This window comes from Geospiza fortis, unplaced genomic scaffold (genome assembly GCF_000277835.1).
Source record: "Geospiza fortis unplaced genomic scaffold, GeoFor_1.0 scaffold16, whole genome shotgun sequence".
Classification (NCBI taxonomy): domain Eukaryota; kingdom Metazoa; phylum Chordata; class Aves; order Passeriformes; family Thraupidae; genus Geospiza; species Geospiza fortis.
In genome coordinates, this window is record NW_005054302.1 from 2,414,249 (window position 1) to 2,438,134 (window position 23,886).

The window sequence follows — 23,886 nt, forward strand, 5'->3', positions numbered from 1 at the left end:
AGCAGGAAGCTAAAGTGAGTGAAGTCAGCAATGCATCCTACAATACAGCAGACATTTACTCTCTTGTGGATGAATTTAGCGTTTGCGGTCACAGACTGATAATATTTGCTCAGAGTGTAAATTCAATGGTTTTGAAATACTTGAAAATTGAAGCAGATGATCCTGGTGTGGCACAAGATGTTGTCACTATAAGAAAAAATCTGTGTTCTTCCAAAGCCTTGAGTGCACCAAATGTAAGTGTTTTAAAGGAAGCAGCTAAACTCATGAAGGTATGCAGCAGCAGTACTAAAAAGCTTCCCACTGAAACACCAAAGTCATCATGTATCCTGCAGATAGTGGTAGAGGAATTTCACCACGTGTTCAGGCGGATTGCTGATTTACAGTCTCCACTTTTCAGAGGTACCGAAGAAGATCCAGCTGCTTTCTTTGAAATGGCTAAATCAGGACATACTAAAAGATCAGGTGATGAATTGCCACAGAAAACAGTAGATTCAACAACATGGCTTATATGTTCTTGCATGGATGTTGGAGATGCTTTGAAATTTTCTTTGCATGAAAGTGGACGAAGACTAGGCCTAGTTCCCTGTGGTGGTGTAGGAGTGTTGCTGTCTGAAACCCAGGATCAAAAATGGATTGTGAAACCTAATTGCAACAACATAGGTGAAGTATTCTGCTATTTACCTCTGCGAATAAAAACAGGCTTACCTCTCCACATAAATGGCTGCTTTGCAGTTACTTCAAATCGGAAAGAGATCTGGAAAACGGACACAAAAGGAAGATGGAATACAGTATTCATGAGGCATGTTATTGTAAAAGCCTACATAGAAGCCCTTTGTGTTTTACGTGACATGGCAATCAATGGTGAGCTAGTTGACTACAGTTACTGTGCAGTGTGGCCAGATCCTGATTCAGTTCATGATGATTTTTCTGTTATTTGTCAAGGGTTTTATGAGGACATAGCTCATATGAAAAGCAAAGAAGGGATCAAAGTGTTTTCTGATGGTTCCTCTTGGGTTTCCATGAAGAATGTAAGATTTTTAGATGACTCCATACTGAAACGGCCAGACGTTGGGCCGTCAGCCTTCAAGATCTTTCTGAAGTACCTCAAAAAAACTGGTTCCAAAAATCTGTGTGCTGTAGATCTTCCATCCTGGGTAAAGACAGGATTTGAAGAAGCGGGATGCAAATACATATTATTGGAGAACACTTTCTCTGAGAAACAGTTCTTTTCTGAGGTATTTTTCCCTAACATTCAGGAGATTGATCCAGAGCTACGTGATCCTCTGATGCGTTATGTTCTCAATGAAAAACTTGAGGAGTTCTCAGGAATTCTTCGTGCTACTCCATGTATTCCCTGTTCATTGGACGGACATTCATTAGTTACACCATCAAGACTGATCCATCCTGAAGGAAGAGTTGCAAAGTTGTATGATGCTGAGGACGGAAGATTTCCTTATGGTACCACTCAGGATTATCTTAACCCTGTTATTTTGGTTAAACTTGTGCAGTTGGGAATGGCTAAAGATGATATTTTATGGGAAGATCTGATAGAACGTGCAGAGTCAGTAGCTGAAATTAACAAGACTGATCATGCTGCAGCTTGTCTCAGGAGCAGCATTATATTGAGTCTTATTGATGAAAAATTAAAATCTAGAGATCCTAGAGCTAAAGAATTTGCTGCAAAATGTCAAAACATTCCTTTCCTTCCTTTCCTTAGCAAACCAGCAGGCTTCTCACTGCACTGGAAAGGCAGTGATTTTCAGCCTGAAGCGATGTTTTCAGCAAATGATCTTTTCACTGCTGATCATCAAGATATAGTTTGCCTCATACAACCAATTCTTAATGAAAATTCGCACTCTTTTAAAGGTTGTGGTACTTTGTCACTAGCCGTCAAAGAATTTTTGGGCTTACTTAAGAAACCAGCAGTTAATTTAGTCATAAATCAGTTAGGAGAAGTTGCAAAGTCATTTGATGGAATCACGTTGTATCAAGAAAACATCACTAATGCTTGTTACAAATATCTGCATGAAGCAATGTTAGAGAATGAATCAACAAAAGCCATGATAATTGAACAGCTAAAAAACTGTAGTTTTATTTTGGTTGAGAATGTGTATGCTGATCCATCAAAAGTGTCTTTTCATTTGAATTTTGAGGCAGCACCCTATCTCTATCAATTGCCTAACAAGTACAAAAATAGTTTCCGTGAGCTGTTTGAAAGTGTGGGTGTAAGACAGGCTTTCACAGTTGAAGACTTTGCTGTAGTTCTGGAATCAATAAATCAGGAGAGAGGGACCAAACAACTAACAGAAGACAACTTTCAGCTCTGCAGGAGAATAATTAGCGAAGGAATATGGGGCCTCATTAGAGAGAAGAAGCAGGAATTTTGTGAAAAAAAGTATGGTGAGATACTGTTGCCAGATACTCGTCTTGCACTTCTGCCTGCAAAATCTTTGTGTTACAATGACTGTCCGTGGATAAAAGTTAAAGACACAACTGTTAAATATTGTCATGGCGATATTCCAAGAGAAGTTGCAGTGAAGCTTGGAGCAATACCAAAACGCCATAAAGCTTTAGAAAGATATGCATCAAATATCTGTTTTACTACCCTTGGAACAGAATTTGGCCAGAAAGAAAAATTGACTAGTAGAATTAAAAGCATTCTGAATGCCTACCCTTCAGAAAAAGAAATGCTGAAAGAGCTTCTTCAGAATGCAGATGATGCAAAAGCTACAGAGATCTGTTTTGTGTTTGATCCTAGACAGCATCCAGCCGATAGAATATTTGATGAGAAATGGGCACCACTTCAAGGACCAGCACTGTGTGTTTACAACAATCAGCCTTTTACAGAGGATGATATTCGGGGAATCCAGAATCTTGGAAAAGGTACAAAAGTAGGGAATCCCTGTAAAACTGGACAATATGGTATCGGTTTCAATTCTGTTTATCACATTACAGATTGCCCTTCTTTCCTGTCTGGCAATGATATACTTTGCATCTTTGATCCTCATGCGAGATATGCACCAGGTTCAACATCAACAAGTCCTGGCCGCATGTTTAGAGATTTAGATGCAGATTTCAGAACACAGTTCTCAGATGTACTGGATCTCTACTTAGGAAATCACTTTAAACTGGACAATTGTACGATGTTTAGGTTTCCTCTTCGAAATGGAGAAATGGCGAAAGTATCAGAAATTTCATCAGTTCCGTGCTCAGATAGAATGGTCCAAAATCTTTTGGATAAGCTGCGTACAGATGGAGCAGAACTGCTAATGTTTTTGAACCATATGGAAAAAATATCTATTTGTGAGATAGAAAAAACAACAGGAGCACTGAATGTCCTGTATTCTGTACAAGGCAAAATCACAGATGGAGACAGATTGAAACGAAAGCAATTCCATGCATCTGTGATCGACAGTGTAACTAAAAAAAAGCAGCTAAGTGAAATACCTGTACAGCAGATTACTTACACAATGGATACTGAAGACTCTGAAGGAAATCTCACCACTTGGTTAATTTGTAACAGGTCAGGCTTTTCTGCCATGGAAAAGGTATCCAAAAGTGTGGTCTCAGCCCACAAGAATGAGGACATTACTCTTTTCCCTCGTGGTGGAGTAGCAGCTTGCATTACTCACAATTACAAAAAGCCCCACAGAGCATTCTGTTTCTTACCCTTATCATTAGAAACTGGATTACCTTTCCATGTGAATGGACACTTTGCTCTGGACTCTGCAAGAAGAAATCTGTGGCGTGATGATAATGGTGTTGGAGTAAGAAGTGACTGGAATAGTAGTCTAATGACAGCGCTGATAGCACCAGCCTATGTTGAACTGCTGATTCAGCTGAAGAAGAGGTATTTTCCAGGCACTGACCCTACAGTATCAGTGCTGCAAAACACACCTATTCATGCTGTGAAAGACACTTTAAAAAAGTTTTTATCCTTTTTCCCAGTTAATAGACTTGATATTCAGCCAGACTGGTATTGCTTAGTGAAAGCAGTTTACAGTTGCATTTATGAAGATTTGAAGCGTCTTTTACCTGTTATGAGAGCTCCAAATGTTGATGGTTCTGATTTGCATTCTGCTGTTATCATCACATGGGTTAACATGTCTACTGTGAACAAAGGCAGACCATTCTTTGACAATTTGCTACAAGATGAATTGCAGCATCTCAAAAATACAGAATACAATATCACAACACGGAAGACAGTGGCTGAAAATGTTTACAGACTAAAGCATTTACTCTTAGAAATTGGATTTAATTTGGTATACAACTGTGATGAGACTGCAAATCTCTACCACTGTTTGGTAGATGCAGAAATTCCTGTCACCTATGTGACACCTGCTGATGTCCGATTGTTTTTGATGACATTTTCTTTTCCAGACTCTAATTGCCACATTGGAAAGTTACCCTGTCGTCTTCAGCAGACAAATTTGAAGCTGTTCCATAGCCTCAAACTCCTGGTTGACTACTGTTTCAAAGATGCAGAAGAAAATGAAATCCAAATTGAGGGTTTGCCACTCCTCATTACTCTTGACAATGTTTTGCAAGTTTTTGATTCAAAGCGACCAAAGTTCTTGACAACATACCATGAATTGATTCCATCACGGAAGGATCTCTTTATGAACACATTGTATTTGAGATACAACAGTATTCTGCTCAGCAGTGAAGTAGCAAAAGTCTTTGATATCAGAAGTTTTGCTGAATTGTTATCATCTGTGCTGCCTAGAGAGTATAAAACTAAAAATTGTATGAAATGGAAGGAAAACTTTGCAAGTGAATCTTGGCTTAAAAGTGCTTGGCATTTTATCAGTGAGTCTCTAAATATTAAGGAAGAGCAAGAAGATATACAAGCAAAATTTGATGGCGTTACTGAAACTTTGAAGGACTGGACTTTGCTCCCAGGTGTAAAGTTTACTGTCTCAGCCAATCATCTGGTTGTGCCAGAGTGTGATGTCTTGCTGCCACTCAGCATCATGCACATAGCTGTCTTTCCAAATGCTCAGAGCGATAAAGTCTTCCATGCTTTAATGAAAACGGGCTGCATTCAGCTGGCATTGAACAAAATCTGCTCCAAAGACAGTGCTTTAGTGCCTTTGTTGTCGGGACGTACAGCAAACATAGATAATCCCTCCAGCATTCTGAAAGCCATACAATATATGGTACAGACATCAACTTTTAAGACTGAAAAGTTAGCAGAAAGTGATTTTGAGGCTCTCCTAATGTACTTCAATTGCAACTTATGTCATTTGACATCTCAGGATGACATTAAAATTTTAAAGTCTCTTCCATGTTACAAATCAATCAGTGGCCGATACATCAGCATTGCAAAATATGGGACATGCTATGTCCTCACAAAAAGCATCCCATCAGTAGAAGTAGACAGATGGACACAGTCAACTTCATCAGCTTTTCTTGAGGAGAAGGTTCATTTGAAAGATTTGTATACTATGCTTGGCTGTGTCTCTGTGGATGATCTTGAAGTGTACTTGAAACATCTTTTGCCAAAAATTGAAAGTCTGTCTTACGATGCAAAATTAGAACATTTGATCTACTTAAAGAATAGGCTAACTAGCATTGAAGAAACTTCAGAAATGAAAGAACAGCTGTTTGAAAAGCTTGAAAGCATTTTGATCATTCATGATGCAAGCAATAGGTTAAAACCTGCAAAGTACTTTTATGACAGGACTGTAAAAGTCTTTGAAGTTATGCTGCCTGAAAAATTCTTTATACCTCAAGATTTTTTTAAGAAGCTAGAGCAACTTACAAAGCCAAAAAATCAAGCGGCGTTCCTTCCATCGTGGGTAACTTTTCTGCGACATATTGGTTTGAAATTCATCATTTCACAGCAGCAGTTACTGCAGTTTGCTAAGGAAATCAGCATGCGAGCAAATACGGAAAACTGGTCTAAAGAAACACTACAGAATACTGTTGACGTTCTCCTCCATCATATATTTCAAGAAAGAGCTGACCTTTTTTCAGGTAATTTTCTGAAAGAATTGTCTTTAATTCCTTTTCTGTGCCCTGAGCGAGCTCCAGCAGAATTTGTGAGATTTCATCCTCAGTATCAAGAAGTTAATGGAACTCTTCCTCTTATACGATTCAATGGGGCACAGGTGAACCCTAAATTCAAGCAGACTGATGTGTTGCAATTGCTGTGGACATCATGTCCTATTCTTCCTGAGAAAGCAACACCTTTAAGCATCAAAGAGCAAGAGGGGAGTAGTCTTGGTGCGCAAGAACAGCTTGAGCAAGTTTTAGCCATGCTGAATGTTAATTTGGACCCTCCTCTGGACAAAGTCATCAATAACTGCAGGAACATATGCAATATAACAACTTTGGATGAGGACATGGTGAAAACTAGGGCCAAGGTCCTAAGAAGCATTTATGAGTTTCTCAGTACAGAGAAGAGGGAATTCCGCTTTCAGCTTCGAGGAGTTTCTTTTGTAATGGTGGAAGAAGGTTGGAAGCTCCTTAAGCCTGAGGAGGTGGTAATAAACCTTGAGTATGAATCTGATTTTAAACCTTATCTTTACAAACTTCCTTTAGAACTTGGTACTTTCCATCAGTTATTTAAACATTTGGGCACTGAAGACATTATTTCAACAAAGCAGTATGTTGAAGTTCTAGGTCGCATATATAAGAGCTCGGAAGGAAAGCAATTGGATCCCAATGAAATGCGCACAGTTAAGAGAGTAGTTTCAGGCCTGTTCAAAAGTCTTCAGAATGATTCTGTAAAGGTGAGGAATGACCTTGAGAATATGAGAGATTTTGCCCTTTACCTCCCCAGTCAAGATGGTAGGTTGGTAAAGTCTAGTATCTTAGTTTTTGATGATGCACCCCACTACAAAAGCAGAATCCAAGGTAATATTGGTGTGCAGATGCTTGTTGATCTCAGCCAGTGTTACTTAGGCAAAGACCATGGCTTTCACACTAAATTGATAATGTTATTCCCTCAGAAGCTGAGGCCTCGCTTACTTAGCAGTATACTTGAAGAACAGTTAGATGAGGAGTCTCCCAAAATTTGTCAGTTTGGAGCATTATGTTCTTTGCAGGGAAGGTTACAGTTACTGTTGTCTTCAGAGCAGTTCATCACAGGACTCATTAGGATTATGAAGCATGAAAATGACAATGCTTTCCTGGCTAATGAAGAAAAAGCAATAAGACTTTGCAAAGCTTTGCGAGAAGGTTTGAAAGTTTCCTGTTTCGAGAAGTTGCAAACAACATTAAGAGTTAAAGGGTTTGCTCCTATTCCTCACAGCAAAAGTGAAACATTTGCTTTCTTGAAGAGATATGGAAATGCAGTAATATTGCTTTACATACAGCATTCTGACAGCAAGGACATAAATTTCCTCTTAGCATTAGCCATGACCTTAAAATCTGCAACTGACAACCTGATTTCTGATACCTCATATTTAATTGCCATGCTGGGTTGTAACGATATTTATCGGATCAGTGAGAAGCTTGACAGCTTAGGAGTGAAGTATGACTCTTCTGAGCCATCAAAACTTGAACTACCAACACCTGGCACTCCCATACCAGCTGAAATTCACTATACACTTCTAATGGATCCAATGAATGTATTTTATCCTGGTGAATATGTTGGTTACCTTGTTGATTCTGAAGGTGGTGATATATACGGATCATATCAACCTACTTATACCTATGCAATCATTGTGCAAGAAGTAGAAAGAGAAGATGATGAAAGCCCCAGTTTTCTAGGGAAGATTTACCAGATTGATATTGGATACAGTGAATATAAAATAGTGAGCTCCCTTGACTTGTACAAATTTTCCAGACCAGAGGAAAGCTCTCAAGGCAGGGATAGCACACCTTCTACCCCAACCAGTCCTACAGAATTTCCAGCACATGGACCGAGGGCAATTCCACCTATCTTCACTGGTAGAGAGAGCCACAAAACAATGTCCTCAAAACACCACTCTCCAAAAAAGATAAAGTCAAACTCATTGCCCGAAATATTAAGAGAAGTGACATCTGTGATTGAACAGGCTTGGAAGCTTCCAGAATCTGAAAGAAAAAAGATTATTAGGAGGCTGTATCTTAAATGGCACCCAGATAAAAATGCAGAGAATCTTGATATAGCTAATGAGGTTTTCAAACATTTGCAGAATGAGATTAACAGGATGGAAAAACAGGCCTTTATGGATCAAAATATGGACAGAGCCTCAAGGAGACCATTTTCATCTTCTGCTTCTCGATTTCAGTCAGATAAATTTTCATTTCAGAGATTTTACACTTCATGGAATCAGGAAGCAACAAGCCACAAATCTGAAAGGCAACAGTATAAAGAAAAGTGTCCCTCCTCCACAGGGCCCTCTTACTCCCAGCGCTTTTTTGTCCCCCCTACGTTCAGGTCCGTTGGCAATCCTGTGGAGGCACGTCGATGGCTTAGGCAGGCCCGAGCCAACTTTTCAGCTGCACGAAACGACCTTCATAAAAATGCCAATGAATGGGTGTGCTTTAAGTGCTACCTTTCTACTAAACTAGCCTTGATTGCAGCTGACTACGCTGTGAAGGGCAAGTCAGACAAAGACATAAAACCAGCAGCCCTTGCACAAAAAATAGAGGAGTACAGTCAGCAACTTGAAGGACTTTCAAATGACGTTCAGACATTGGAGGCTTATGGAGTAGATAGCTTAAAAACTAGGTATCCTGACTTACTTCCTTTTCCACAGATTCCCAATGATAGGTTTACTTCAGAAGTTGCTATGAGAGTGATGGAATGTACTGCTTGCATCATAATAAAACTTGAAAACTTCATACAACAAAAAGTATAAGTTATTTGAAGGGGTTAGCTGGCTGTTTTATCAACAATTAGGTGTTTCAAGTGGTGGGATGCAAATGCAGTTCTGCAGATTATGGCACGTCCAAGAGGTTGCATGGTGCCAAGCAGTTTAGAGGTGTCGTGCACAAAGGTGGATTGTACCGAGGTACCTAGAACTGAAATTTACTTAAATGGGATTTTTTTTCTTAACTGAGCCTGCTGTTAAGCAAACTGTAAAACCTGAATATTTTTTAGAATTTGCGAGGAAATTGAGCTGCAAAAATTAGATGTATGCACAACATTGTGATTAATTGGCATATTATTGAACTGCACTTTATATAACCAAAGCTTAGCTTTCTGTTAGACAAAGCCTGTAATTATAACTCCTTATTAGATTTATTTCATTTAATGTAATGTTTCTGAAAGGGTAATGTCAGTTTTCAATGTACTAATCTTAAGACTGGACATACAATGAAATGGGAAATGGGGTGGAAGTTAAAATAACGTTGGAGATATTGCTCCAAAGCATATCTGTATTCTTTTGCGTTCTGCGGACATTCATGTCACTCATAGTAATACTCTTATCAGCTGGATCTGATTACAAATTTGCTGCAGCATCACACTGTAAACATTTAAAGGATAGTGTAGTACATGTAAATTGGTACAGGTATTTTAATGCTGAATAATGATACTTGATTTAACATGCCACGTCATGTCATGCATTGATTGCATTTACTTTATTATAAAATAATTAAGTATTTAATTTACTTTTTTTAGAGCCTGTCATCTTTTGTTTAATGAAAAAGCATGTGGATGATATAAAATCTGTGAACATTATTATATGATGTTTTATGGTTTTTTTTTTTGGAACACCAAAACTCAGTTTTCAGATGCCTAAATGCTTGAGTTCCTTTTTTTCCCCTGCGTATGTGCCTTTGTGTGTGTACATATATATATTTTTTTTTCCACAAACATTGGTAATAGTACAATTCAGTAACTCATTTTTGGTGTACACAGAACACTGTTTTTTGTTACATGTTTAAAGGTGCTGCAATGTAATGCTAGTTTTATGCTAGTTTTATTTGGTTATTCACTACAGCCCTTGAGAAATCTGATTATTAGTTCACAGTCTTTCTTTTATAGTTTGTGATACTTTTGGAAATGTCGTGCAGTATGTTCAACATAAGCTTTTTGTAAAAAAAAATTAAAAAATAAAAAATGGAAGGATAATGCTAAATGAAAGGATTTTTTTTTTGCTGGATCAGCCACATTAAACATAAATGTCAAACCTTTTCCAGTGGCAGGCTATTACACTTGTCTACCTGACAGCACAGTGAAACTGCAATTTAACTGACAGAATACAAAGGAAAATAAACAACAGCAAGCTTGCTGATACAGCTGATATAGCTGTGATAGTGTTGTAATACAAAACCAAAAAAATCACAATGAGGTCTCCCTCAGTTTTGAGTAAATTATAAAGGCCTTGTTCTTGAAGAAATGTGACAGTTGGAAAATGATACTGCTTCTGATTGTGGAGCCCTATTATTATTATTATTTCTGCTATTAAATTAAGTGCCATAAATTTAATAAAGAAAAATGCAAACATATATTTCAGTCTGGTGTGTTTTGGTTTTATAATGTAAGCTAACTTTACCTATTATTTGAAGCTTTTATCTAGGTAAATATACAATCTTTTTTTGATTAATTCTAAATAATTGTACAAATATTAAAATATTATTGAAAAGGAAACTTGCCTTTTATTTTCAATGACAAATGTTTGCAGTTTTCTCAAACAAATTGTACATTTTGCTGGGTTTTTTTGCAATAAATAGCATGTAAGTAAAACACAAATCCTAGTGTGCCATGAAATAAATCAGTTTAGTTAATTCCCTATGTTTTTAAAATAGATTCCTTTGTGGTTCTTGCTTTGTGCATTAAGTCAGATGAATAGTCTTCAGGGTAAGCAAAATACTTGAAAAGGAAACAGTTCTCATGCTTTTCATTCTAAATGGAGCTAAAACATAAGGTCTCATAGAAGCATGCAAATGTGTGCCAGGAGCACCATGAACACTTCCCTGTTTTTACATGAGCTCTTGAGGAAGAAAATCTAAGTGTATAACTGTGTTTTATAAGCAACTTATGTTACCTTACCAGTATTATTATTATGAACTGTTAAAATGGCTGTGCAGAATCACTAAACTATTCTAACTTTAATTTTGTTTAGTTTGTATATTCTGTTGAGTGCTGACACTGAGAAAGAAAATGGTCCCAGTTCTTAAGAAGCTAATGGTCTGAAACAATTTTAAACTCTGAGCCAAGTTGAGAAATAAAACTGGAATGACACAGAAAAGCTAATTAATTCTGTTATTCCTGAATTGAAGCTAACAATAAAATATTTAAATATAAAAAAAAAAAAAAATTACAGATGGCTGCAGAGGGACAGTCAAGACAGGTGTCTCAGTTGGAAGTCTCTTAGTTTCTTATTTGCTTAACTGATTGTAACAGCTAACATAAATAAGGAGGCTTTGTGAGACCAGGAAACCATATTCTGACAGAACATGATTTTGTAAGTGCCATTTAATTCCTGATTAAAAAGAAAGACAAATAAAATGCTTAATTGATTCTTCCTTTTGGCTCAGCTGGGAGACTTGACAACGTGTCTAAGACAGGTATGAAGGCTTAGAACAGTTAGGATGTGTGATTCTGTAATAAGGGTCTGTAGAAGTAAATGTTAGCATGTAGGTTCCACAAAAATACATTTAGCAAGTAATTCTGCACATTAAATGAGTTCTCACTGGAGAAAATATCTTTTCATTCAGGTCTATCTCCTGCCTTCCACAGGTACCAGCAGTTTATCTAGGAAAAGCAGCTTCAGTTCTTGTCTCCCAAAATTACAGTTGAGGAGTTTAACAAAAAGTCAGTGGTCTAGGAAGCTGACTCAACTATACACAGAGCAGCTCAAATATATGCAGTTGGAATAAGCCTTGATAGGCTTGTTTCTATCTTGTGCTTTAAAAGCTTTCCTCTCAAACAATGAAGTGTTACACAGCTATTCTAAAAAGCACAGGACACTTGCCTCAACAATTAGTGACAAGAAAAAATACCTTTTGTTTGTTTGTGGTTTTGTTCTGTTTTGTTTTTGTGGTTGTTTTTTGTTAAGGACATAGATTTTTGTGTAGCTGACTACCAGAAGAATAAATGGTTTATTGTGTAAAAAATGCAGTTTTACAATATTTGTACTTGAATCATTATCAGTAAAGTTACTGTAATGATTTGTGAAATAGGGTTTAAAATTTACTATGAGGATTGCATTCACTTGGAACTGGTATACTTGGGTTGCTTTAAACAAGGCTATAATTAAATCTATTGTAATTTCTCCAATTAAAGAAGAGGAATGTAGTACCGCCTTTGAGATTCTCTGTTGCTGGATCTAAACTCTTTGAGAAAGGCTGGATTGGTCCTGGGGAACAAAGGAAGAACTAATAGTTCAAAAATAACTAAACCTGGCAGCCAAAGTAAATGTTTTCATTTGAAGAAGACACACTTTTTTTTTTTTTTGGTCACATGAAGGGTTTTGTCAATGAATTTTGATCAAAACTTATCTTTTGTTTATATTTTCTTTGATTTGTTTTCTGGACAATTAATTCAGTAGCACTGCAGTAATTTCTTTGTTTACTTTCACCCACTACTGATTAAGACAAATGAATTCTAGATGTCCAATGAAACCTAATTGTAAAGGATTTTCTAAATTCTGCTAAGTACATTTTTAGCTGGGACCAAGAATTGTGTTCATATTATAAATAAAGTACATTTCACATTCTTAGTCTTGTAAAACCAATTTTGTTTTAAAAATGAAAACATTCATTTAAGCTGTGTTTCATTTGAATACAAAAGCAGAAGCAGACTGTTCAAAATGTATAAAGTTTATTCAAGAACTTGGTTTCCAATTCTTGCAATTTCCTTTTGCATAAAGCTATATAAAGATAAGACAACTGCAAATACTAAAGGATTGTGAAATGGACAAAAAAGGTTGTGTTTGCGCAATCACCAGTGAAGTTTTTCTATCATTTTTCCACTCTGTAACAATTGCAACCAGTTGCAAGAACGGCTGTAAATAATTCTTTTTGAGGGAGTAAATATGCAAACAAATCAGTTCACTATGCTGGTAGTGATGTTTTTTCTCTTCTCCATTTGGATAATGCTTTTGGAAATAAACTAGAGAACTGCATACTCTCACTTCCCTGTGCCATAATTTTCTGTTACTCTAACTAATTACTAAAGTTTGATTCAAGTAGAAACAGTAATTTTGAAGTATTAAAGAGGGGGAAATAGACATCCACACAGAGATATCAGAAATTATAATTTAGTGATGTGTGACCTCTGTTGAGATTAACAGCCATTCAGATTGTAGCATCAGCTGACAATACTCTGGTAATGTTAGCATAAATTTTGTTTCTCTACTAATCACACCTAAAAGAAAAAAAGTAGTCAGTAACAAGATGTCGCCAGCCACGCTTTATGTGCACAACTTCTATAATGGAACAATACTTCTGATGTCAGTGTTGTAGCATAATGAAAAGAAGAATCAAATTTAAGCAATGAAAAGGATCACATTGGTGATTTGTGTGATGGCAGTGCTGAGGGTACAGCAGACCTCTTTAGGTTTTGGTACTACTTAGACTCCACCTGTGAAATGAAGCAAGTCCAGAAGATTTATTTCCACAAGGAAGGTGGTACTTATTGCAGTGTCTAAATGAAGTGCCATCCTGCTTAATAGTGTTACCAGCCAGGGGACTGCACCCTGATTCTCCTAGCTCTTTAGGGGTCAGGTTATTTTTGCCTGGAAGGCCTCAGTTCGGTCCCTTGCTGTGAATTAACTGGCAAATCACATTTGAAAATGTGCCTCCAAAACAAAAGCTTAAAATGTATAACTTGAAGTGATGTGCTTCTACTGCCAGCAGAACAAGGAGATTTTAACTATTTTGCAGTATCTGGCTAATATTTAGGGGTTACAATAGTGAATTATTTGTTCAATACTCCACGGAAATGGGCATATGTTCCTTGATGTCAGAACAATGGCTGAAATTTCTAAGGACTCAAGTCCCAGTTTTGCTGTTAATACTACACCTGTAAGAGACTGGTGACATTACAGTTCTCCAAGTTATGCCTAGCAGCAGTTTTTAGGTATCTGGCACATGCAATGGTATTTGCTGACCTTTATTTTAGTACTCAAACTTTCTATCCAATGAAGTCTGCTTGTGTTTTGGTTTGTAAAAGCTTGTGCATGGAGCTGGAACCACCTAAACTGACTTTAAAGGAATACTGAAGACAGGTTTCTGTTAAAGTGTACCTCAGCTGAGGGCTTAGCCTTAGAGACAGATATTGTCAAGAGATACAGTTGTGGAGATAAACATTTCTCTCCTTATGGCCAACAGCCTTGGACTCACTCCTGAACACAGAGTAAGTGAATGAGTCTAAGTCCAAGAAAAGGCAATTTCAGATATGGAAGATGTGTGGCTTCCTACTTCTCCTTTAGGCAATGTAAGAGCAGTTGGAGCACTCTCCAGATAACATGTGAACCCTTGCTTCACTTGCCTAAGCTCACCTTAAGTGTTTCCTAATCGCTCTACTGGAGTTCTTGGGAGTTTGCATTAATTGCTGAGGGCTCCACCCTGCTGCTGAAGGGCAGTTTCAGTTCTGTACATCAGACTCTTGGAGAAATTGCAAAGGCAGCCCTTGAAACAGGGACTGCCCTGGGCTTTGCCACAATAATAGCGGAAAATATTAACGTGGGACTCTCTTTCTCAGCCCAGGCTTTTGTGTGTACCTGGGGATCTCATCCAAGTGCTGGTTTTCTTCCCTTGTTCACCAGAGCTGAAGTAGCAAGTTTGTTAGTAGTTTTTTTGTCCCGATTCTTTTGTTTTAAGGATGGTGATTATTTTTTTTCCAAAAGGTGGACATTCGTGGTTTACTAACACTATGGGTTAAAATCCTTCTGTAAATAGACGCCAAGGCACTATGTGATAGCTCCTTCCTGGATAATAAGATCATAAAGTATATACAAAACAGCATCAAAGGAATTAAAAACCCATGAGGTTTAAACAACAGACTATTAAATACAAATCTTGCTACCCAGAGATGTGCAAACAATTTATTTGTGTTCAGTGCAACACTGTACAGGGGAATGGATCTGCAGTTGTGTTTCTTTACAAGGCCAATAAACGGTTTGTCAGCTCTGGTGAGCATTTATTTTTTTATCTAAAATCCTAATGTAAAAATAATAACAGTTTTACTCTCTCTGTTTGTGATGGAGTCCCAGTCTGACAGGATCAGAAATACCAGTAAACAGGTGCAGATGGGAATGAATTATTCCTCTTAATCAAAATCTGTTGGCTGCATAAAAGGATTTTTTCCCACTGCCCAAAGAGTTCCTTGTGTCAGACAATCTGAAGACACATTTTTTTTGTTTACTAGTCCAGCTGGCACAACAGATTGCCTTGTTGAATTAGCATGCCCTAAAATAAAAAAGGATTTGAATGAATATGATGGTACAGGCAGTAGAACAAACAATGCTATTATAAAATACACTAACATATTTCTCTGTTTTATAGTGAATGGATCTGAGACACAGAGAGGCCTTCATGACTTCTGGAGCTTTTTGCATTAGTTATTTTTGTATGAATCTCAGTAAGAAGCAAATCAGAATATGTGTTGCCAAATTAAAACAGAAAGCTATCAGCAAATTAACATCTTTTACACAGAACTCATACAAATACCACATTTTTCTATCTTGTGTTATTGCAAGAACAAAATTGCATAGACCATTTGCTGGCACTTTCTGAATTTTCCAAATAATGCTTTGTCTTACAAATAATTCAAGTAGTTCTCTCAATTTCATTTCACCCACTAATACAGTAAGTGTTTACATGTAGTGAGAGGAAAAACCCATGGATCTCAAAAATATGAACAACGACATAATCATCTGACTAAATAATAGTTCAGCAAGGAAACATATTTGTTTTATTTTTGATACTCTCTGTAAGGCTGTTTTCCAAATGTTACTGACAAAACATGTAATTTGATTCAAGTCATTCTTCTGAAATGGAAATGTCATTTGTGCTCTTCTTCCCCTTACACCCTGTATTCCAGAACTGTAGATGCAGATTTGTTTCCTAAATTGTAAGTACTTTGTTTCTAAAATGCTGAAAAATATGCTTTCAGTAATGCTCTTTAGGAGTAATACAAAACCCAGATGCCCAAGGGGGTGTGTGGCCTTTTGGGGCGCCTCACTGGCAGACTCGGCTGTATTCCTGGCAAGTGGAGCCCACGCCGGCCACTGACAAGTAGAGCTTTCCATCTGGACACACACAGATTTCATAGAGCCCCTGAGAAATCCCAGATCCACCCCTTGTACCCTCAGGCAGCTTGGGCAGTCGCACGGTTTCAGCATCCAGCAAAAGCTGTGTGGGAAAAAGCAGGAGAAACAGGGTTGTTAGAGATGGTAAAGCAATAATGTGCCATGAGACAAGTTGAATTTGGCTAGGCAGAGGCTTAAGAACTGCCTCTTACACAGGACTTGTTATATACAAAGTTTCTCTGAGCCCTAGGCTCTTGGCAGACATAAACACAGGACAGGAATAAGCTGGTGCCCACCCTCTTCTTAGTAGAGAACTCGTGAAGTTCAACAAGGCCAAGTGCAATGTCCTGCACCTGTGTTGGGGCACTCCCCAGAATGGATACCAGCAGAATGATGGATGGATTGAGAGAAGGCCTGAGGAGAAAGATGTGGGGGTATTGACAAATGAAAACCTATGTATGAGCCAGCGATGCAGGCTCACAGCCGAGAAAATCAATCACATCCCAGGCTGCAACAGGAGCAGCAAGGGCAGAGGCAAGGGAGGGGATTCTGCCCCTCTGCTCTGCTCTGGTGAGAGCTCACCTGCAGGGCTGCATTAGCTCTAGGGGGCCCAAAATAAGAAAGACATGGGTCTGTTGAAGTAAGTTCAGAGGAGGGACATGAAGATGCTCAGAGGGATGGAGCACCTCTCCTGCAAGGAAAGGCTGAGAAAATTGGGATTGTTCAGCATGGAGAAGGCACTGGGGAGACCTCATTGCAGCCTTCCAGTACTTAAAGAGGGCCTACAAGAAAGCTGGGGAGGGACCCTTTATCAGGGATACTGGTTTTAAACTGAAAGAAGACAGATTTAGATTAGATATAAAAAAGAATTTCTTTCAGTGGTGAGGCACAGAAACAGGTTGTCCAGAGAAACTGTGGAAGTGTTCAAGGCCAGACTGGATTGAGCTCTGAGCAGCCTGGTCTAGTTGAAGGTGTCCCTGTCCATGGCAGGGGAAACTGGACCTGGATGATGTTTAAGGTCCCTTCCAGCACAATTCACCCTATGATTCTAACGTAAGTGACAGGGTCCCTGCCTGCACACAGAAGAGCAGGACACAAGCACTGCTGCTGGACCCAGGTCTGTCCTGGCCTGAGTGCTGAGGCCTCACCATGGAGCCAGCTGGTTAAGGATGGACGTGGGTTGGTCTGTAGTTCCTCTGTGGAAGAACTGGCACAGTACAGCCTTGCAGAGGAGATAAATAGGCTGCTGCATGCTGCCTGCTGTTAATGATGTCTGCAGAACTTCACTCAATTTTGCCACTCTGGGGCTGCGTCTGCTTCTGAGCCAAGGTTCTCCACTGGGTGCCTGGGAATCACTGTACTAGAAGGGAGCTAAGCAGTATCCAAGTTTCATTAGAAAACATCTCTCTAAGCTAATACAACATTATGTCTGTTGGTAGTATTATTTACATAAATAAAAGTCTTATTATTGGCATTATTAATTTTAATATTCTGCCACCTAAAACCTGAGGAATTAAATTAACAGAACTTGACCACAGTTATGGAAAAGAAGGGCTTGTACTCACCACGCCATCACTGCTGTGTAGTTTGATATCCATCTGGGAAAGCGCTTCAATATTCCCAGCTTGTGCTTTGATATTAATTCCTCGTGGTGCATCCATGCTCAAAGATCGAGTTGGTGATTCCAGCCTAAAAGCAGGAGCAGGAAATTGGACAGTAGCACGATCTCATACATTCCTTTATTTTAGAAAAGTAAGTAAACATTGAACAAGTTCTTGCAGGCTCTGAAGTCATATATAAGATGCATTTTTCCTTTCCTTCAGGCAGACTTGAAAAAGGAGGTAGCTATTTTGAAAACCAACAAAGCATCCCAAATGAAAAATACAGATTAATTCATAATACAAATGCAAGGTACTATTTCATACATAACTGCAGATTATTTCAGTACAACAGTAACTTAATCTATTAACCTGAAAGCCAGTTTTACATTAGTTTAAATTTGTTTTCATTTTTGACATAATAAGACATTGAAATAAATACAATTAATACAGTCTGGAACTTTTTAAAATCAATGATTCTGACACTGCAATTTCTGACACTGATTTCTGACACTGCAATTAGCTAGACTGAGATTTCACTCTTTGTGTATGTGTTGTTTAACTAGATGACACCTGAAACTTAACAACTGTTAATTTGAAATAAAAATTATACAGTATAACAAACAGGGAGTTGCAAACCCTGCAGGGCCACAAGATGGCAGGAAGGCACTGTATTATCTGAGTAATCACCTCGTCGGATCAGCTGTGCAGGAATAATGATTTTTATTCTTCAAAGAGATAAGGCTTTGTTTCTTCAGAATTTTGGTATCATTTCCATGCTAAGTAGAAGGGATAGAAGTACTAACTAGAAATCATGAGAAGGAAAAAAAAAGCCCAATCCTAGCAAAAACCTAGTGATTATGTTGCTTCTTTTGACCATTACCTAGAACTGCTTCATCTGGAGGCACTGCAGGATCAGAATTTATACCTATTAGGTTTTGCTCATCACTCACGCTTCCTGATGACACCAGCCAACACTAAACAGGTGAATATGAAGACTAGAGAAAGGGAGACAACTGTGGTCCCTGTTTACATGTGCGGTTTTCCTATTCTCTGGACACATACCAAAGAATGTGGGCTCTATCCACACTGCAGAACACAGATACACTTGTTCCCAAGCCTGCTTGTTCTCATCCACTGTGTCTTCTAGAAATGGAGAGGGGGGTGTGTGTGTGTGTGCTTGCACTCCCAGCAGATGTTGTGCTGGCTCCACAGGTGCTCCACAGCTGCCAGACTGGGCGAGTAGAAGCTGTGCCCAAGCAGGTCCTTTACTGGGAATGCATTGTGTAGTGAGTCCAGACTCTGATTGCCAATTATTGGCAGGAATTAACTGTCTAATTTACTGAGAATCAAGTCTTCATTTTCTTTTTGTTTTCCTGTTACTTTATTAAAACCAGAATGTAAAAGAAGACAGTTTGTGCTTGTGAGGAAGTTCAGTTGTATTTTTGAGTTCTGAAGAAGCTAAATCCAGCTGATAACTTAAAACCTAAATCCATGATATCTAAGCACAGTCACTGAAACTTTATTTTTTATCCTCAAATCTGAAAATAGCTCAAGCAATACTGGCTTATCACTGCTGGCCAGAGTTAGCAGAAGATTCTATCTTCTCTGATCTTGAAAGATCCCTTCCAACCCAAACCATTCTACAACTTTACATTTCTATGATCTGCCTCTCCCTGACACCTCCTGGGTTCATCACCTTCAATTAGTTTAAACTCCAGACTGATAAATAAATAAAATACTAACAATGGGTAAATGCATCATGGCCCCATATTGAGACCATACCCGCAAAACAATTTGATGCCTCACTCCATGAACCTGAGATAGCACAAACTTTTGTCCTGATCCTGCTGTGTAGCAGGGCATGAGAACAAGTTTGTTCTGAATCAGACAACCAATATAGTATTAGTAATCTTTATTAAGCAGTGTTTGGAATTTAACAACTTTTGTATGAATTTTTGCTTTAGATCTCTAAATTGATACCTCTATGAAATAGAAAATCAGCTCTCCCCTGAGTGATTAATGTGGGAGGACTGCTTCATGGGAATATTTTTCAGTGCACATTTGTATGCATTATATACTGAAAAATTAAAAAAGTTTCTATTTTCAATCTTTAAAATTTAATGTATTTTCATAAATTAGTGTCAAAGTAGTCAAATATAACTTCGTCATAGTTTGTCTTAACAAAAAGCTTTAAAGGCTGAAATACCTCATGTTCTTTTGTAATGCATATCACCTATACAAGCAAACTATAAGTAGGCATAAATTTTTATTTTTAAACTCCATTAAATATCACAAGACAGCAGACAAGGACAAACTTCTGAGAGTATATCAGACCTGGAGTTTAAAAAGCAATCAAACACGAGAGAAATATTTCTTACTTTCTACAAAAATTAATGCTGGCACGAAGCCTACAGACTTCGGAAGCACTTAGATTTATGATATGACATACACATAATTTAAATTACATGGCAGAATTACATTTGCTATATTAATCACAAACCTAAATTTCTGCTGTTTATACAGGTCCTATTTCTAGATTGACTCAGCCTGGATTTGCCTAATTAAGCACGTCATTGAAGCTTCCTGGCAATGCAAACTGTTGTGAATCAGAGATGTGAACTGTAATATGCGAGATTCTAGCAAAGGCAAGAGTCAATAACACTAATGATGCATTTCTTTGTACAGTATTCAAAAGTTTGATGTCTGGAGTCCAGATGCGCTCAAAGGGAAATGGGCACTTTGTGTAGAAACAGTCTAAGTTGAACCTTGACTTTGAAGTCTCTTCTCAGCCCCCACACTGATGTGCGTCTCTCAGGTGTCCTGACAAAACAAGAATTCAGTTTGTTTGCAAATGATGGAGGGTGCTTGGAGAGTAAGAGGGAAGAAATTAATTGTCTTAAGAGTTTTTGGTGACTTTATAATGTTTGAATTTGTGCATTAGAATGATGAGGGAATATATTGTTACCAGTCACTTTATATTTTTTTTTTTAAACTTACAGACACATGAATTACATTTAACAGGATGAAGTGAATGATCATTTCCATCTAGGGGAATTAATCTATCTAATGTGCTGTCCTAAATGTTACATCTGTCACAGCCTCTATCTCACTTGGGAAGATGGATTCTGTACTTATGAGTAGCTTCTAGGTACTGCAGTAGCTGCCAGGGTCAATTAGCAACGGGTGTGGTGCAAGAGAAATTGATCTGGGCAGCACAACATTTGATGCCAAGGACCTGACAGCCCATTATGTGTGTCCTGAGGAGAACTCTGGACTAGGTGTTGCCAACTGGATGCCCAGAAAGGTTGGAGCACATTAGGAGTTGTCCACGAGATCACAGCTTTCAGAATAGTTTAACACAAATGTTACCCTGTCCATGTCCCCCAAACAGTTCCACAATGAAAATCAAGATGTGGAGAACTCACAGGCCATTAAGAGATTTCTCTCCCTATCATGTTTCTAATTTGAATTTAGACACTCAAGTACACATACCCACAGATTGTAAGGCAAAGCAAGCCACACCTGGGCCTACTTGCAGAATAGTTACTTTGCCTTCACCCTGATCCCTGCAGTCTGAGAAACTGCACCATGTCAGCTTCCAAAAGCCAGGGAAGGGTGACGCAATAGGTGGTCCCTGGTAATATTTTTACAGCTATCATTTGCTGTATATTGGTTCTCCATAGTCCATTGCAATTAATTACAGCAAAGATAATATTTACTTGTTGGTAAGAGTTCCAGGAGTCAACTATACTGTCTTGTCTGGCAGCCAAAAAAATTTGGTGCTGAGCTATGCTAAATAATTAATGAAGGTCTGTGTGAAAAAATATTCTGAGGGAACCTCGACAGCATCCAGGCTCTGGATTTGAAACCATCCCAACAAACAAAAGGCTTGGAGATTTCCTGTTTCCTATAAGCATGTTGCTAATTTGTGGAGATGTAAGATCACCTGAAATTGCCCAGTTGGCTGTTAAGGAGCACGTGAGGGCAGGGACAGCCTGCAGCAGTTCTGGTAAAGAAGCAGGTGATATTGCCTGTGCATCCTGCAGGAATATTGATCTCTTTTTCCATCCTGGTCTGGCAGGAGTCAGGATATCTTACAGATCTTTTAAGTACCACAAGGTATTAGAAAGCTAGTTCTAGCACTGAAGAAAGAGTACCACAAGTTTCCTATTGTGCTTTGGGGTTGCTTGACCCTTAGAGCAGGACTGAGGAATCAGCTTGCTCTTGGGTAATTGTTTATCCTTTCCTTCTGACCCCTTTTTGACCTTTCCAGCTCAGGAGTCATCATCTCTCCTGAATTCAACGGCAAGAGAATTCAGTCGTATGACCTTAGACAGAAGTTGCCCATCTGTATGCATTCTTCCCAGCACCTGTCTAAGGAAGATCAGGATTAGTGTAACTGGACTAAACAGGTCCAGGATCAACACTAGCTCTAGTTTTGTAGTGAACCCAACAATTGTGCATCCCTGGAAGTGTCCAAGGTCAGGTTAAACAGGGCCTTGAGCAACCTGGTCTAGTGGAAGGTGTACCTGCTCATGACAGGGGGCTGGAAATAGATGACCTTTAAAGACCCTTGTAACTCAAACCATTCTATGATTCTATAATCAAAACATCTTTCTCACATCATCAGGTAAGGAAGAGACCCTCATATACCTTTGGTGTGCAAAAAGAAATCCTGCCATGAACACCTGCCCCAGAATTCATTTGACTTTGTAAAGGTTTAAGGGGAACAGAAATTAAATTATGATGATTAAACAATAAATTACTATAGTATTTTTTTATTAAAAAATGACTAGAGGTCATGGAGCAAAAGATGAATAGAAAAGGCAAGAAATGAAGAGAAGAAAAAAAACATGAGGGAAAAAGGGGAAAAAGGAAAATCTTTAACCTGTCAAGGAACTACTGTTTTGAAAGGCAAAAAAGCAACCTAGAGGTTTCTGTGGGCTTAATTGGCCTTGGTTCTCTGTAGATGTCTGCTTTGATCCCTGCTTTTTGAATGTACGTTAACCTTTAAAAGGCAATAGGAGTATATTGACTTTTTGATTAGTCTGAAAGCAGTCTAATTCCCCAGCCATGCAGCTAGACATTGTAAGAGAGTAAACCTTAGGCAGAGCATGCACTAGTCACACAGCAAAAAGAGGCTGTCAGCATTTATTTATGGTGCAGTACACACAATTTCAAACCATATCCTTTTTTTATGAGGAATCTGGATTCCTGTTGACATGAGCTGAGCAAAACTGGGCTGGAGTTCTGGAGGTGGAGAGTGAGCAGCAGGCATGGAGTAATGTCTACTGCCAATCCCCACCCATATTCACTTATCTCCCAGCAGCTTGCTGTTTTGAGGTCAGGTGAGTGGGGACGGAAATCAGGATGTTGCAAGAACATGACTGCCCAAACTTGAGCATCTTGGTGTTCTGCCTTGTGGTTTTGGCTGCTTGCCAGATGGTCCAAAGGCAAAGAAGGACAAAACAACAGGACTGAGATCTCAGTCTCGTTATAAGCCTCATTTCTGTATTTTGTAAAAGCATTTTCTTTGGAACAGCTCCTAAAATTACATCTCCTTGCAAAGAGGAAAAATGAGTTTCACAGCATATTCCATCAACTGTGTCTATCTTGAGGACACGGAAGTATCAGTATTCAACAGTAAGCTGTGATAGCTCTTACTGAATGTCAAAGAATAGAAAATACTCATGACTCATTAAATCTTCTTCCCCGGTAAGTTTCTGCATAATGAAAATATAGCAGTTACTTAGTCAAGCTTTAGCACAAAATTCTGATTTGACATAACTTCTATAAATCTTTCAAATGTTGACTGATTTTTCTTTCTAAAAGGTCCCATTTTGCATCACACCTATTGAATTCCTTCATTAAGAGGTGGAATAATCGCTTCCCACCTGGATGATATTGTCTTCCATATTGCCTTCATTCACTTTGATATTCTAAGTCTGAATTTCACTGACTTAAACTAAATGAAACATAATGAGAAAAATTGGCTGAAAAGCTGCATCCGTTTTTCCTTGTCAAGCCCATTAGTTGGTCAATGGTTATAATCTATCTCCCAATTTCTGTAGCTTAGATCAAAAAAATCATTTTCTGAGGACTATTGCCTCTGGGACTTGTCTGAACTAGGATGCATATTGTGTTTT

At 38.4% G+C, this 23,886-nt stretch overlaps 2 protein-coding genes across 5 annotated transcripts in view; one reads left to right on the forward strand and one right to left on the reverse strand.

Moving 5' to 3' along the window:
• SACS (sacsin molecular chaperone) overlaps nucleotides 1–13,010 on the forward strand; it is a 58,170-nt gene extending 45,160 nt beyond the window's left edge. For both annotated transcript variants that reach the window (XM_031066010.1, XM_031066011.1), the window contains one exon: nucleotides 6–13,010. In XM_031066010.1, the coding sequence (XP_030921870.1) occupies nucleotides 6–8,795 (8,790 nt within the window). In that variant the 3' untranslated portion in view covers nucleotides 8,796–13,010. The remainder of the gene's footprint in view (nucleotides 1–5) is intronic.
• Nucleotides 12,685–23,886, reverse strand: part of SGCG (sarcoglycan gamma) — a 104,112-nt gene continuing 92,910 nt past the window's right edge. For all 3 annotated transcript variants that reach the window (XM_031066012.1, XM_005417684.3, XM_031066013.1), the window contains 2 exons: nucleotides 17,705–17,828; nucleotides 12,685–16,242 (listed from right to left, as the gene is read on the reverse strand). In XM_031066012.1, coding sequence (XP_030921872.1) covers nucleotides 16,069–16,242; nucleotides 17,705–17,828 — 298 coding nt within the window. In that variant the 3' untranslated portion in view covers nucleotides 12,685–16,068. The remainder of the gene's footprint in view (nucleotides 16,243–17,704; nucleotides 17,829–23,886) is intronic.